The sequence below is a fragment of the Rhodotorula toruloides genome (genome assembly GCF_000320785.1).
Source record: "Rhodotorula toruloides NP11 unplaced genomic scaffold Scaffold18, whole genome shotgun sequence".
NCBI lineage: Eukaryota > Fungi > Basidiomycota > Microbotryomycetes > Sporidiobolales > Sporidiobolaceae > Rhodotorula > Rhodotorula toruloides.
The window spans coordinates 17781-32329 of NW_015622978.1; the positions used below are offsets into that span (position 1 = coordinate 17781).

At 62.4% G+C, this 14549-nt stretch overlaps 8 protein-coding genes across 8 annotated transcripts; 3 read left to right on the forward strand and 5 right to left on the reverse strand.

The window, feature by feature from the left end:
• Nucleotides 1–69: 69 nt before the first annotated feature.
• On the reverse strand, nt 70–1891 carry RHTO_02339 (uncharacterized protein; the record flags this gene model as incomplete). The annotated part of the gene is made up of 10 exons (XM_016416016.1): nt 70–201; nt 257–522; nt 576–625; nt 698–746; nt 807–899; nt 958–1074; nt 1127–1145; nt 1204–1231; nt 1288–1561; nt 1768–1891. 10 exons carry the CDS (start codon nt 1889–1891, stop codon nt 70–72), a joined length of 1152 nt encoding a protein of 383 aa, XP_016271844.1.
• Nucleotides 1892–2025: 134 nt separating this feature from the next.
• RHTO_02340 (uncharacterized protein) lies at nt 2026–3065 on the forward strand (the record flags this gene model as incomplete). The annotated part of the gene is made up of 2 exons (XM_016416017.1): nt 2026–2706; nt 2787–3065. The coding sequence occupies 2 exons, from the start codon at nt 2026–2028 to the stop codon at nt 3063–3065; spliced, it is 960 nt and encodes a 319-aa protein (XP_016271845.1).
• A 132-nt stretch (nt 3066–3197) lies between these two features.
• On the forward strand, nt 3198–4518 carry RHTO_02341 (Derl-like domain member 2; the record flags this gene model as incomplete). The annotated part of the gene is made up of 7 exons (XM_016416018.1): nt 3198–3206; nt 3344–3605; nt 3660–3694; nt 3749–3814; nt 3878–3903; nt 3962–4109; nt 4198–4518. The coding sequence occupies 7 exons, from the start codon at nt 3198–3200 to the stop codon at nt 4516–4518; spliced, it is 867 nt and encodes a 288-aa protein (XP_016271846.1).
• Nucleotides 4519–4804: 286 nt separating this feature from the next.
• On the reverse strand, nt 4805–7235 carry RHTO_02342 (chromosome segregation protein, BIR1; the record flags this gene model as incomplete). Its single annotated transcript, XM_016416019.1, has 4 exons — nt 4805–5966; nt 6031–6471; nt 6539–6654; nt 6720–7235. The coding sequence occupies 4 exons, from the start codon at nt 7233–7235 to the stop codon at nt 4805–4807; spliced, it is 2235 nt and encodes a 744-aa protein (XP_016271847.1).
• Nucleotides 7236–8164: 929 nt separating this feature from the next.
• Nucleotides 8165–9633, forward strand: RHTO_02343 (RTA-like protein; the record flags this gene model as incomplete). Its single annotated transcript, XM_016416020.1, has 8 exons — nt 8165–8296; nt 8368–8468; nt 8553–8596; nt 8753–8847; nt 8907–9008; nt 9071–9110; nt 9169–9341; nt 9406–9633. The coding sequence occupies 8 exons, from the start codon at nt 8165–8167 to the stop codon at nt 9631–9633; spliced, it is 915 nt and encodes a 304-aa protein (XP_016271848.1).
• A 416-nt stretch (nt 9634–10049) lies between these two features.
• RHTO_02344 (uncharacterized protein) lies at nt 10050–11136 on the reverse strand (the record flags this gene model as incomplete). The annotated part of the gene is made up of 6 exons (XM_016416021.1): nt 10050–10309; nt 10386–10455; nt 10515–10594; nt 10653–10832; nt 10888–10992; nt 11061–11136. The coding sequence occupies 6 exons, from the start codon at nt 11134–11136 to the stop codon at nt 10050–10052; spliced, it is 771 nt and encodes a 256-aa protein (XP_016271849.1).
• Nucleotides 11137–12167: 1031 nt separating this feature from the next.
• On the reverse strand, nt 12168–12625 carry RHTO_02345 (uncharacterized protein; the record flags this gene model as incomplete). The annotated part of the gene is made up of 2 exons (XM_016416022.1): nt 12168–12284; nt 12341–12625. 2 exons carry the CDS (start codon nt 12623–12625, stop codon nt 12168–12170), a joined length of 402 nt encoding a protein of 133 aa, XP_016271850.1.
• A 530-nt stretch (nt 12626–13155) lies between these two features.
• RHTO_02346 (Barwin-related endoglucanase domain protein) lies at nt 13156–14549 on the reverse strand (the record flags this gene model as incomplete). The annotated part of the gene is made up of 9 exons (XM_016416023.1): nt 13156–13218; nt 13286–13343; nt 13408–13543; nt 13631–13700; nt 13806–13834; nt 13939–14112; nt 14173–14283; nt 14348–14467; nt 14526–14549. Coding segments are annotated over 9 exons (785 nt in total), but the record flags the coding sequence as incomplete, so codon positions are not given.

The following is a 14549-nucleotide window of genomic DNA, read 5'->3' on the forward strand; positions in this document are numbered from 1 at the left end:
TCCATTGCTTTTGTACGCGATAGAGAAACAAGGAGCGGGAGAGAAGTACTAATCGCCGAAAGACCCTCTTCACCTTCCCCTCGTACTCCTCGCGAGGAAAGTAGCGGGGTCGTCGAGACCTGCCGTACCTTGCGTCACTGCTGGCGAGCGCGGAGAGCCAAAGTCGGCGCCCAAAGCTGGCGGAGGGGTACTCGAAGACATCTGCGAAGGTCGATTCGTCAACCTTCTTGCCAAGGTCAAGGACGCTGCAACTCACTGGCTCGGCGAGCATGCTGGGTGTCGCCGGCTGGTACGGCACGACCCCTCCAGGCGAGGGCATAGGCTGTCCCTGGTATCCCATCGCAACCATTTGCGCGCTCGTCAAGTCGCCGTTCGGACCGAACGCGTCACTGTATTGCTTTTCGTGCTCCGCGAGAGGGTACTCGTCGAGGTGACGAGCGTGGCGACGGCGTAGGAACCAGACTGTGACAAGCGCGAGAAGGGCGAGTCCGAGTACGCCGCCGACGACTCCGCCTGCGATGCCTGCGAAACCTGTCGTCAGACTCGTCGCGCTAGCTAAACTCACAAGTTCTCACCTCCGACGTTCGTGCCCTTGCCGCCTGACGAGGTAGCGGTGGCGCTAGGCCTGCGAGCTCGCAAAGGTGAGCAGCAGTTCAGGGAACCCAAAACAAGCGAGACTTGCGGCTGCCAGGTGTACGAGCTGTTGAGTGTCGAGGCGTACGAGATGATGCTTTGCGTGTTCTGGCCTGCGGAGGAAAGGTGATGAGCCCGCGCATCTCGATAGTTGCGCAGGCAGAGGTGCGCACCTGGCCCGGTTGCCAGGCAGGTGTTGTCGCCACTCTCCTGGACGACGAGACCGTGGATTGTCACTTGGTTGACCTGGCCGTTCAGCGTGACCCCTACATAGACATAACGGATTAGTCGGGCGGACGAAACGAGCCCTTCGCGTGTACTGACAGATCTGGATGTCGAGCGACAAGCCGGCCGGGACGTCGACGAGCCACGAAAAGGTGCCAGCGGTGTAAGAGGTAACGGCGCCTCCGAGAGGGATTTGTTGGAGGTAGGTGGACGAGTCTGCGGAGCGAGGCGTGAGAAGACAGTCTTGCGGAGTATGAGAAGGCCGTACTGGTCACGTAGACGCCGCACTGCGAGACAGAACATCGTCAGCCTCGGCTCGACTGGGTCGCCAAAGACTGTGCTCACCGTCTTCGGCACTGCTGGACCGGTAAACCTGCGAGAGTTTCGTCAGCTTGCGATGCTTCCCGTCGCCCCTCAATCCAGCCGCACGCAAACTCCGCCCTCTGGCACATCACCAATCCACCCTTCGGCTGCCAAAGCCTCAACGTTTGGTCCGAGCCGGTGGTGACATTCGCCGTCGGCGAAGGAAAAGCGCTCGAACTGGCGGACGTCGACGAGGCCGAGACGACGGTGCTCAATACGCTGCTGGTGCTGGTTATCGTACTCGTGCCCGTGCTGGTCCTCGTGAGGACGACGGTCGAGTCTGCTGGAGAGGTGGAGTTTAAGGAGGCAGAACTCGCCGAGGGAATGGTCGTTTGCGCGGCTGCGAGGGCAGCCAGGGCGAGCGTAGCGGCTCCAGGGCGAGACAGCAGCATCGTTTAGTGTGCTCGACAGTAGGAAGAGTCGTCGAAAGGGCGCAGAAAGCTGGAGAAGGGAGGAGACGCGAGCTGAGCGCGAAGGAGAGTCCGCGGACTCCTTGGAAGCGAACGGCTAGTCGCCGCTGAGCTTCACGCGGTGCAACAAGCCTACTGAGCGCCCAAAGACCCAGCACAAGGTGGGTGCACCGCTGTAAGACCTTTCGAAAGTCGGGAGCGATGAGGATTGGGCCTTCGTGACAGCGGCGGCGGAAGGCGCGCCAGAACGTAAGAAGCATTCTAGCAGTCTTCTAGGCACAGCAAGCCCCTCAGCAACCCGATCTGAGCGAATTGCCGTGGATGACAAGGCCAAACCGGTCGTCCTCGCTCCTCTCGCTGCGAGTCGACGCTCGCTCACACGCAAACCGCTCAAATGGCCTCGCAGGACCCTCCACGAGCGCCCAAGGAGGGCCTGTGGGACTCGCTCACCCCGCAAGAACAGAAGAAGGCCATCACCATCTTTCTGTGTTCGCTCGGAATCACTCTCTTGGTCACGGGCAGGAGTGGCGGAAAGATGCTGAAGAAGGCTCAGACGGGTGAGGCAGGGTCTGTTGGGCAGGTGCAGCAGGCGGCGCAGGCGGGAAAAGTCGCGCAGACGACACCAACACCTCTTCCTCCTCGACAAAGCCCCCCCTTGGCCCGCTCTCGCCCTACACCCGCCGAAGAGGCAGCATCGTCGCCGCAACCCATTCCATTGCCCACCTCCTTCCTCCACCCGGACTCGCTCGTCCCGCCGAAACCGGTCCGGCTCTTGCGATCCTTCGTTGCGCCTTCTCCTCCCGATGCTCCCGTCTCCGTTCTCCCCTCCCGTCCGCCCGCATCCTCCTACTTCCTCCCCAATCCGCAAATTACGTCAGCATCAAAAGCGTTCGCAGACGAGGTGGACCGGCTGGACAAGTTGCACGACGATGGGACGGCGGAGAAGCAGGAACTGCCAGAGGGGTTCAATCCGGCGCTGTACGCGGCGAAAGCGTTGGGTATCGCAACCCTCATTACTGTGGGGACGTTCTCGGCGGGAGTGTATGGGTTGATGCGGTGGTTCGGCGTGGATGATGTGAGTGACGGTTCCTTCGCTTCCTGCTTGCTGACGTACCGTCGTTCTATGGTTGCTAAGCGATCGCGTGTCTCCCACAGCTCGAGATGCTTGCAATCGGCGTACGACAGAGCCTGCCGGGCTTCCTCGACGCACACCGGCCAACCATCCCATCCTGGGCTCAACCTGCTCCCTCCGCCGAACCGCTCGGTCCCGACGCTCCGGCACCCTCAAACGAGGCAGAGGAGGAGGAACTGTCATACTTTGCGTCTCTCAAGGCGAAGCTGGACCAGGAGGCGGAGGAGGACCGGTTAGAGAAGCAGTTGGCGTGGGAGAGGATGCGGCGACGAGCCGAGGGGATCAAGGGGGCTCCGGCATAGACTCTGTACAGGCACTATCGCAACTCTGCATTCGCATACATCGCAACCCGTAACAATTGACGACAACGTCCTCGCTTCGACGCTGTTCCGCTTCTTGTCCTCGGACTCGTCACTCGACTCTCGCTCGCAACGATGGACGAGGTGCGTACCGCGCTCAACAGTTCCGCACAGCTGCACACAACTGTTCCACTCGCACCGGCGTGGCATCCATCGTCCTCCCGCTCCCCACCTCATCCTCATCACTCGGACTGACAAACTCCCGCTCGATGACCGCGCAGCTACGCAAGATCCCTCCCTTTACACGCTACACGATCTTTGGCGTGCTCGGCGCGACTCTCCCCACCCTCCTGCACCTCGTCAGCCCTTACCACCTCGCCTTCGTCCCGCACCGGATCGCACAGAACTGGGAGCTGCAGCGGCTCGTCCTGCCGTTCTTGTTCGGCGGAGGAGGGCTCAATCTTGTGTTCAGTCTGATCATGCTGTACCGGAGCTTGAACGAGTTGGAGGAGGGTCACTTTCAGCGGAGGCTGGCGGACATGAGTGCGTTCAGGTCCCTTTCTGCGTCTGATGCTCGCGTTGACCTCCCCTGCGCAGCCTGGGCATTCATCCTGATCTGCGGGATGATCATCGTATGTCGAGCGCAGTGACGAATGCGAAGACTGGGCTAACTCGTCGTTCCGCAGGGCCTGAATACGCCTCTCCAGACGCCCTTCCTCTTCAACCCGTTCATGATGGCCGTCATTCATCTCGTGCGTCTTCACGAAGACCTTCGACGCGGCCAGATTCGCTGATCTCGCTTTGACGCCGCGCAGTGGGCTCAAACGCATTCGGCGAACCAGTTTGTCCCGCTCCTCCGTCCTTGGTCTTCAGCTACCGCTAACCACCTCGTCTCGCAGAGTAAACCTCTACGGCATCATCACCATCCCAGCGCCCTACTTCCCCTTCGCCATGCTCGGCATGGACCTCCTGAACGGCGGACCGAGTGCCGTCTTGCGCTCCTTCACGGGCATGGTTGCTGCGCATGCGTACTACTTTCTCTCCGTGGTGCGCCGGTCGTCCTCAAACTTGCTTCATCGAGTGCCCACGGCAGACCTTCTGGAGCTCACCGTGCAAAGCCGACCGACGCTCGCAGATCTACCCTCGCCAAAACGGCGGCCGCCAACCCGCCCTTGTCCGCTCACTCCTCACCCCTCCTCAAACACTCATCAACCTCCTCGGCAACGGTCCCCTCGTTCCCTCATCCTATGCCGCCCCGGGCTCTTCAACCGGCGGATCAGGCTCGTACCGCCTCGGAGGGGGAACGGCGTACCGACCTGCTGATGGTGCGGCTGGTGCGGCTGCGAGAGCGAGGACGACGACGGGAGGTGCGCCGGCGGGAGGGAGCTCGACGGCGACGAGGGAGCAGCAGGCGCAGCATCGTTGGGGTCGCGGGACGCGGCTGGGCGGCGAGTAGCTGCTTTTGTGCAAAGGCCCATCTCAGCTCCTGCGACGAGCTCGTCGATCCTCAGACTCGCAGCTTTGAGTGAGCTGTACGAGGTCGACCTTTCCGAGTCGCGAGGACGGCAAGGAGGCAGCGTTGGAACGGTATCCGCGATATGGGCAATGCAAGAGAGAACAGAGAGACAGTCTAGGGGAAGAAAGGCGAACGGGGAGACATGAGTACACGAAAGGAAGACAGACCAATGCGGTATGAGGCAGAAGAGCGAGGGGAAGAATACACGCGTCCAAGTCGACGCCTACTACCGCAGCTTGCGCGCCGACCCACCACCAGCCTTGACGGCGGTCCGTCCCCCTGCTCCTGCCGCCGCAGCCGCAGCGAGCTTCTTCTCCCTCGCCTTCTCCTTCCTCCGCCTATTCTCCTCCGCCTCCTCCCTGACCTCCCTCTCCTTCGCCTCCTCACACAGCTCCTTCAACCTCTCTCTGCCCGCCGCGATCCGCGCCTCCAATCCACGCCGCAACTCGTCCGTCTCGGCTTCGAAGCGGTCTTGGATCCGCTGTGCGCAGAGGGTGTACCAGGCGCCGACGGTGAGGGTGGAGAGTTCGGAGTCTGTTGGAGGCGGGAGGAGGGAAAGGAGGTCGGAGGCGAAGGCGTTGGAGGGGGGAGTCCAGGGCCGAGTCGGGTCGACGGCGGGAGAGGCGGAGGCCGGCTTAGTCGAGATTGGGGCGGGAGAAGCGGGAGCGGGCGTCAGGACGGGTGCAGGAGGAACGACGGAAGCGGGTCGAGGCGGGGTTGGCGCCTTGACGGCGGCGGTCGAGGGCGACTTGGACGCGTGGACCTTGGAGGGAAGGGCGCGGATGGGGCGGGAAGGCGAAGTAGGCGAGACAGTAGGCGAGAGCGGCGAGCGCGCTGGGGCGGCAGCCGTCGCCGACGTCGAAGCAGCTGATGGGACAGCAGCCACGACGGGCGGAGCGGCCTCCTTCGACCGAGGCTTGGTGAGTCGCTGCTCCTCCGCCCGCTCTTGCTCCTCCTGCTGCATCTCGACGTCTTCGACCTGCTCGACCTCCTCCTTCTGCTTCTTGGCCGCAAGCGTCTTACTCTTCGACGCCGCAGCAGCCTTCTTCCCCTTCGCCGGCTTCGGCTTCTCCTTGACCTCCTCCACCCCGACCTCTGCGTCTTGGAGCTCAAGCGCGGCATTCGCGATCGCCGCCAACTGGGCGATCGACTCGTCCGCCTCCTCCTGCTCCAGCTCCTGCTCAACCTCAGCCTCAGGTTCGGGCTCAGGTTCAGGCGCCTTCTTCCCCCTCGTCGACTTTTTCAACTTCGGCGCCGCGGCGACTTCCACGTCCGACTCGTCGACTGGCTTGCGGCCTCGGACGGATCGGGAGAGTGCAGCAGCGCGCGGAGGGGGCATGGCGGATGAGGTGGTTGAGGCGTTTGAGGCGGCTCGAGAGCGGGTGGACCTGCTCGCACAACACTATCAGCTCGAACTCGACACGGTGTAGCGAAAGGGTGAGAAGGACGCACTTCTTCGCTACAGGCGCAGGTTCCTCGACAACCTCCTCCTCCTCCCGCTCCAGCTCCTCCTCAACATCCGACTGTGCCGGCGTACTCGCAACCTTACTCTTCTTCGCCTTGCCTTTCGCCGCAGTCTTGCCCTTGCGCGCAGACTGCCGCGTCGGCAGCTTGACAGGCTCAGACTCTTCCGTCGTTTCGGTCGCCGCGGGCGCGTCGTCCTCTACTGGCTCTTCCTGCTCGACAACCTTCGGCACCCTACCGCGCGTGGACTTCTTCAGACTCGCAGCGGCGTCGCTGGCGGTTGAAGGTGCCGTCGAAGCCTTCTTCCCACGCTTCGACTTGCTGCTCGCGCTCGTGCTCGTCGAGGCGGGCGTCGAAGTTGACTTGGGCTTCGGGTCGTCGGCGAGGAAGAATGGACATCTCAAGCCGACCTTCCGCTTATGCAGGGCGCTGTTCCAGTCATCCAAAACCATCAGCTCGCTCAATCGCCTCGATAGAAGGGGGGTGTGGAACGCACATGGGATCGTCGCCCGCTTCCCATCCTTCGACTGTCCGGCCGCAGTAGATGCAGGCGCATTGGTCGGCTGATTCGGCGGTTGGGCCGGGTCGGAAGGACCAGCCTGCTGCTGCGATCTGCGCGCGACGAGCGGGTGAGCGATGTTCGGGGTGAAGGAAGAACAGTGCAAGCGCCAACGCACCTCATCGCGCGTAGGAACGCCATCGCCGTCATCGTCGTACGGCCAGCCGACATCGAACGTCCCCCTCCTCGCCTCGTTCATCCTCTCACCGCGGGGATGCCACTCCCCTTCCTCGCCCCAGCACTCGTCCCAACTCTCCCTCTCCCGTCCAGGCGCATCGACGCCCTCTTCGCCCCATCCATGTCGCCGCACCGTCGCAAACGGACACCTAATCCCCGCCTCCTCAGCCGCCGCTTCATGGCGAAACAATGCATCCTCTCCCTCCTCCCACATACCCACCACGACTCCGCACGCGAAACACGTCGTCACAGTCGGGTCGTCATCAATAGGCGTCGAGTAGAACCCCGCTTCGACGAGCCTGTCAGGGTGGATCGACGAAGACTTTGCCGCCGCACCAGAGAGAGGGTAAGGCCAGTTGAGGTGTTTTGTCGAAGCGGCTTTGCGGGATTTGTGGAAGGTTTGCCGCCGCGAGGGAGCGAGGAAGAGTGTCGAGGAGGATGAGGCGGTGGGGGGCATGTTTTGGTCGAGTGGGTGCCGCCTTAAAGCGGTTTGATGGGTGTGGTGCTGCGGCAGTCGCTGTGAGAGTGTGATCGTACGCGCCTGCACGCTCCTGCGCGCGCTACGATGGCGGTGTGGGCGGGGGTCGCTGTGAGGTTGAGCGACGCGGACGAGATGGGCGTCTGTCGAGCTCGCGCGCGGTCCGTTGTGGTTCGCGCGAATCTGTGTGCGTGTCCAGCAGCTGTAGCAAGTGTCTGAGCAGCCGAATTGGGCAGTCCAAGCGAGTTGTGCGTGTGAGCGAGTTGTGAGCGGGCGAGGAGGAGACGCGGACGAGGTTGAGGTCGGCGGCCACCCCATCGCCTGGCTCGCTGGCAGCAGTACAAATAGTGTGAGTACATTACACGTATTACCAAGTTGTCCATTACCGTGCATCGTGCGAGTGAGGTCGCTGTCCGGAAGCGAGGGCGGAAGCCGCGAGCTGTCGTTCGTTCGCGAGCTCCTCCCTCTCTCGCTCCCACCGCTCACTCTCGCACAGCGACACCCTCAGACAGCGCACAGGCGACTCAGGAGACTCACCCACCCTCACTGCCGACAGCCTGAACAAGTCCCACGCCGCCTCGCTCAACCCCCGATCACCAACACCCCCGTCGCCTCATCCGCTCATTCGGCCAGCGCAACCTCGCTCTCTGCGCGCCTGATAGTCTATCGAGCGTCACCAAACTACCCTAGCAACCCATCGCACCCGCCGGAGCTCGCCATCGACGCTTGACCGCCGTCCTCTCATCCTTCTCTCGCCGCTTCCCCTTGGCTGCTGTTACCTCGCTTCATATCGTCCATCAGGTGCGTCCTCGGTCGCGTTTGACCGCTCTCACAGCCGCTGACACAAAGAGGATGCCCTACAGTCCACCCTCGCCACCCTCTTCCTCACCCTCAAACCGCTTCGAACGATGGCAGCCGGCGACGACTGGACCTACTACGCCTACCGTCCGCGGTACGACCTCGCCTACATGGGCATCGGACTCTTCGCAGCCGCATTCGTCGTCCAGCTCTTCCTCACCATGAAGAGGCGGACGTGGTATGTGCGTACCCGTCCCTCTTCCTCCCTCTCCCTTCCCTTGCTTGAGGCGTGTGCTGATCAGAGGTGGAGCAGATGATCCCCTTCGTGATTGCTATGATTGGAGAATGCCTCGGCTATGTGTTCCGCCGCGTGTCGGCAGACCACCTGCGCGGTCGCGGCGCAGCGTTGACCTGGTATCTCCTTCAGGAGCGAGTTGCTCATAAGTTTCCCTCACCACCTCGCAGACGGGCTGACGGAGATGTGGCTACGACGAACAGGCTGTTCTTGATCTTGTCGCCTGCGCTCATGTGCGCGTCGTACTGTGCGTTCCGCCGCTTCCTCTCATGCTTCCATCTCACGCTGATTGCGCTCGCCTCCCTCGCCTTATGCGACTCTCGCGAGCAGACAGTACGTCCCGCCTCCCTCCTTGATGTCGCCAGAGAAAGCCGCGCTAACCTTCCTCTCTCGCTTCCTGCAGTGTGCTTCGGCCGCATCATCACCTACGTCGGCGAGCGCTGGACGCCCGTCTCGAGCAAATGGGTCACCTTCATCTTTGTCACGCAAGATATCGTCGTGCGTACCCCTTGCCCCCTTCCTCGCGAGTTCTCGAGCTGATCAAGGTTGGGACATAGTCCTTCGTTGTCCAGGGCGCCGGAGGGTCGTTGTACTCGAGCGATAATACGAAGATCTACCCCGCTGCCAAGGCGATTCTCTGCGTCGGTTTCTGCATCCAGGTGCGTCGTTCGTTCGGCCTCGCCGTCTTTCTGCAAGGCTAACGACCCTCGCGACGCTGCAGATCATCGGCCTCGGCATCTTCGCCATCTTCGCCGGTATCTGTCAGTCCCCTTCTCTCCCTCCTCCTCCCCTTCCGTGCTCACCCCTCCCCTCGCGCAGACCACACCCGCGCGCGTCGCGCCGGCGTCCCCGCAGGCCCGTGGTCACACTGCCTCTTCACCCTCTACGCCGGCTCAGTCTGCGTCCTCGTGCGCGGAGTCTTCCGCACGATCGAATTCGGTACTGGTTCTGGAGGTGGCCAGGGGTACTTGTTGAGTCGCGAGGGCTACTTCGTGCGCCCCTTCCCTCTCCTCCTCCTTGAGACTTACTCGAGCTGATGAGTGTGGTCGAGCGCAGTACGGCCTCGAATTCGGCCCGATCGTCATCGCCGCTCTAATCTTCTGCGTCTCCTACCCGGGCTACTACGTCCCTCACGCGCGATCCGCGCGACTCTTTCCCGAGCAAGAAGTGGCGCAGGAGGGACTCGAGGCTGGACCGAGCGCGAGTGGGAGCGAGGTGGAGGGTGAGAAGGCGCTCGAGGGAGGAGAAGGCGAGAAGAGGAGGTGGTGGACTCGTCGGGCGTGATGGCGGTGGGGTGGATTCGTTACGGCATGTAGAGGAGGTGTGAGAGTAGTAGGAAGGAGTTGTGGGTGGCGTGTCGCTGTAGAACTAGCTCCCTTGCTCTCTTCCCGCGTCAGTTCTCTGCTCGTTCGCACTCGATACCCGTATATATCTGTCCCTCCTCGCTCGGTGTCCTCGCCGGCGAGAGACAGAGTGCGTGCGAACGATGGTCCCCGTTGCAAGATGCGAGTTGGGGCTATTTTTGCGAGGAGGGAGGAGAAGAAACCGAACATCCCACGGAAAAAGAGACGGCCACAACAACAGCTAGTGAAGGAGGAGGAGGACGATGGAAACGTCAAAGGGAAGACGACCAGCGTCTTTCCCGACCCGCGAACCCAAAGAGAGGAGGACAGCCGTGTATGACGGAGAGTTGTAGTCGTCTAGAGACCGACAGCGCCAGGGCCCTTGAAAGCATACCGCGCATTGCGGCGTCCAGTCAAGTACCACTCTGCGCCCTGAACGACGTCGAGCTTGTTGGTTGTGTTGAAGCCAAAGAGGAGCGGGAAGCTGCCAACGACGACGTCGAGCGACGAGGGCGTCCGGACCCAGGTGTCGTCGAAGGCGTCGACGATGTAGAGCGTTGCGTTGCGGCCAGCGGGAGTGGTGATGACCGCTTCGAGACCGCAGTAGGCGGTGGCGGCTGCAGGGAGGGGAGAACGAGGAAGGTCAGCTTCTGGGTCTCCTCATGCTCGGTCCGCGTTCGCCGCGAGACTCACCAGCCTCGTACGAGCCGTTAAAGTTGGCGAGCATGGTCTTGAGGGAAGGAGCGAAGCCAGGGACGTCGTCCTGGTGAAGGCGAGAGGTTAAGGACGGAAGCGCGGAGGTAAACGCTGAACTGCACGAACGCGATACACGCTGCCACACCAGGAGTGTCCGTTGGTAGAATCGGCGCTGTTGTTGGTCCGGAACCACGAGAGGATGGCGTCTGAGCGAGCAGGAAGGGTAAGCGGGTCCAAGATCCGGAAACGACGGCATCGACTCACTCGAGTTGTTCCCCGAAAAGCCCGTCACACCAGCTTGCTTTACAGCATCCTGAACGAAGGTGGCGCTCGGGAAGACGGCCGTCTCACTCGTGGTAGACGTTGCCGGAGCCTGGTAGTACGTCGTCGTCGGCGAAGGCTTGACGCAGCGGTTCCCGAGGTCCTGGAAGCCGGGGTAGCACTCTGCACGTCATTCGTCAGCTCGTGCTACCCTTGGGAGAGCTAGGGGAGGACCCACGGTAGGTGCACTGGCCCTCCTTGCAGAGGTACCCGCTGTTCTGCGGCCGGGCGACGTAGCGGCACTGGTAGCTGCCCTTGCAGGCACCGCCGCGCTTCTCGAGGCCTGTAGCGTCGAAAGCAAGACAGTCAACTTCGGGAGACGCGCGGTGGAGACGGAGGACGGCGACGCACTGGTTGCCGGAAGAGCGAAAGCCGGGAGGGCGGACGCGACGAGCGAGACGAGGGCGAGGGGTAAAGCGAAGTGCATCGTAAAGGCGGAAGAGCGAGCTGGACGTCGAAGGAGGGTGAAGGGAACGCGTTCGGCGAGGGGCTGGGTCAAAGGTCGATGAAGAGAGAAGGTCGCGACGGAGACGAGTCTGGCGGAAAGCGAAGAGGCTGGGGCGGGAAGAGACGGAAGGAACAACGGAGTCGACGAGCCAAAGGAGCGTAGGGAAGAGAGAGAGGAGAGCAGGAGGGGACGCGACAGGACGAGGGTCGCCGCACAAAAAGCCGTTCCGGCTGGGAAGGACGCGGCGGTCGATTGCGGCTGCGGGATCAATCGACGCGAGAATTGCATTCGAGAGGAACCGGAAAGAGCGCCGGTTGCAGCGTTGTTCGCCGTCGAGACCGACGGCGACCTTCCTGAACGGTGAGCAAGCCTCGAAGTGGTCGACCCTCCGCTGCTGCGACAGGCTGCGTTTCCCTGCGCGCCGGCGTCTCCGCAAGACAGTCGCGTCGTCGCGGTCGACCGGTCCAGCGAGTCGACTCGAGGCGAGGCGAGGACGCCCGGCGACGAAGATTCTGCGACGGCCCGCACCAACCTTTGTCGCCGGTCTCGGTTGATGGGCAAGCCACCTCTTGGAGCGCTGCACGCGAGCCAGCCGGGCTAAGGAAACGACGCGCGTGGGCATTGCGAAGAACGAGAAGCTGCAAAAGCGAGAACGACAGGGGAGGGAACGAAGAGAGGGCTGATGAATGTATGGACAACGACAGCAGAAGGGCAGGGTACAGCAAGCAGGCGTGGGTGCGTGAGAAAGCTATGAACAGAGGTGATGTGTGCGTGCGTGAGAGCAGATAGCGGGAAGGGGGAGCTGCGCCGAAGGAGAGACGTTAGGAGAGCAAGTTCTGAGAAAGAATCGCAGACGCTGCTCTGCGCACCTGGAGGGGCGGAGGGCATTCAAGCGTAGCGAGAAGGTGTATAGTCGTGTGTACAAGCGTCGAACAAGCCTGTCCCGCCGCAGCGAAAGTCAGTCTCCTCCTCCCCGTCCTCGAGATGCAACGACAAACCTCATTCCCCGCCTACTGCCGCTCCCTCTCCCTCTCCTGCACCTGGCTCATCGTAGCCTTGATCCCCTCGGCGCGCCTGTCGAATTCCTCCCTCTGCGCCTTGCGTTGGCGAACAACGAAGACGGCGGCCTGCGGGAGAACATCCGTGAGCGCAGCTGAACAAGTCGGGGAGAGAGCGGACGCACGAGCACAGCAACCAGCGCCGCAAGTCCCAACCCGAGTCCCAACCCGAGCGCCAATCCCTCATCCACCCTCCCTCCTCCCTGTGCCGCACTCGCCGACCCCACGACCGCACTCGCACTGGGCGCACGCGTCGTCTCCCCCGCCGCGATGCTATACCCCGGGATGTTGCTCGCGCCCGTCTGTGCAGTCGAAGAGGGCGAGATGGGCGAGGGACGGGGGGATGACGTGAAGGTGGGTGAGAGGGAGGGGAAGGTGGTGTAGGAGCGGGTGAGGTCGGAGAAGGACATCTTTGTGTGAGCTGTGAGAGTGTGCTGGGGCGGTTCAAGGTGGAGCGGGGCTCCTGAGCGATAAGGGGGAGGAGGAGGAGGAGCAGGGGTCGGCGACCACCACTCCGCTGTCTTGTAGCTGAGTTTTCGCTTACAATGGACGTTCTCAGACAGCGCGGAAACATCGTCAAAGAATTGCCGTGCAAGAAAATGGAAGGGTGCGACGAGGAGGTCAGGGGAGGGAGGGGAAGGCAGGGAAGGAGTTGAACGCGCAGCGTGCTCCAATCCCGCAAGAAAGGCGCGCCGCCGCCAAAAAGGAGAAGCGAGAACGAAAGAGAGTGAAAGAACGAAAAGCGGGAGGAGGGAGTGGGGATACAGCGTCCGCTTGGGACGGCGAGGCGAGAAGAGTTTTGGCGAGAAGGTGAAGAGAGGGGCGGCGGGCGCGGGAGATGGAAGGTACGAAATGGAACGACGGTAAATGCGAGCGACATGAACAGTAGAAGCAGGCGGGAGGCGCGAGAGTCGTAAGAAGTGAAAAGGGTCCGTTCCGCCTAGGAGAGCGAGGTCGTCGACTTGAAGGCGTACTTCGAGTTGCGGTTGCCGGTGAACTTCCACTGCGCGCAGGAGCGACGGAAATGTCAGACTGACGTTCATGTGGCCCACGGGTGGAGTAGAACGTACTGTGGCGCCTTGGACGACATCATTCTTGTTGTTGGTCTGTGAGCCAAAGAGCTGGGCGCTGCACGACACGCTCAGGTCAGCAAGTACTCGATCGAGCCTAAGCGAAGCATGGGAGTACGCACAACGAGCCGTAAATGACGTCGAGGGACGAAGGAGTGCGGACCCAGGTGTCGTCGAACGCGTCGGCGATGTAGAGGGTCGCGCTCTTGCCGTCCGGCGTAGTGACGACCATCTCGAGACCGCAGTAAGCGGTAGCGGCTGCGGGAGAGGAAGGAGGAAAGGGGAAAGGTCAACTTTGGCTCAGACTTTCCCGACGACGTCGACGACGCCACATTCGCAACTCACCAGCCTGGTAGTCACCTCCAAAGTTGTTGAGCATCGTCTTGAGCGAAGGCGCGACGCCCGGGACCGAGTCCTGCGGAGGAGGAGGCGGAGGAAGAGAAGGTCAGCCTCGGGGTCCTCGCCAAGCTCGTTCGAAGTCCCGAAACGCCGTTTTTCGGGGAATGCGATTGATACGTACATCGTACGGGAATTGGCACCAACTATGTCCTGCGCAGGAGAAGCCATACCATGATCAGCTGCGAAGCCAAGGCGTCGCCAAGTCCCTCCTCGCCCTCCGCCAAACCTTACCTCGCCAAAGACGCAGGACGTACCGTTGGTCGAATCACTCGCCGCATTCGTGTGGTACCAACTCAAGATGGCGTTCGTGTTGGTCCCGAGGAAGCCCTTGACGCCCGATTGCGCGAGGAGGGACAAGTTGGACCCGGACGAGGTGTCGGCTACTTTCGTAGGGGCGGGGCTGGCGGCGGCGGCGGCTTTGGAGGAGGCTGTGGGTGCGAGGGTTAGTGTGAGAGCGAGGAGGTGAGAGGGAAGGGGAGGGGACGGACCGGCGGCGGCGGCGGCGGCGGACGAGGACGACGAAGCGGCCCAGGCGGCGTCCGCAGCAGCCTTCGAGCTCGCAGCAGCAGCAGCAGCAGCAGCGGCAGACTTTGACGAGGCTGTTCCGCATACAGGTCAGCTCGAGTCGAAAGGAAGAGGAGGGAGGTGGAAGAGGGGACGAACCAGCTGCTGCAGCAGCGGCGGACGACGAGGACGAGGCGGCCCAGGCGGCGTCGGCTGCGGCCTTGGAGGACGAGGAGGACGCAGCCCACGCAGCGTCGGCAGCAGCCTTGGACGAGGCGGCTGCACGCACTCAACACTGTCAGTCTTCGCGCGAGAACGAGGAGGGAGCGCGACGCACCGGCAGCAGCGGCGTCGGCCGTAG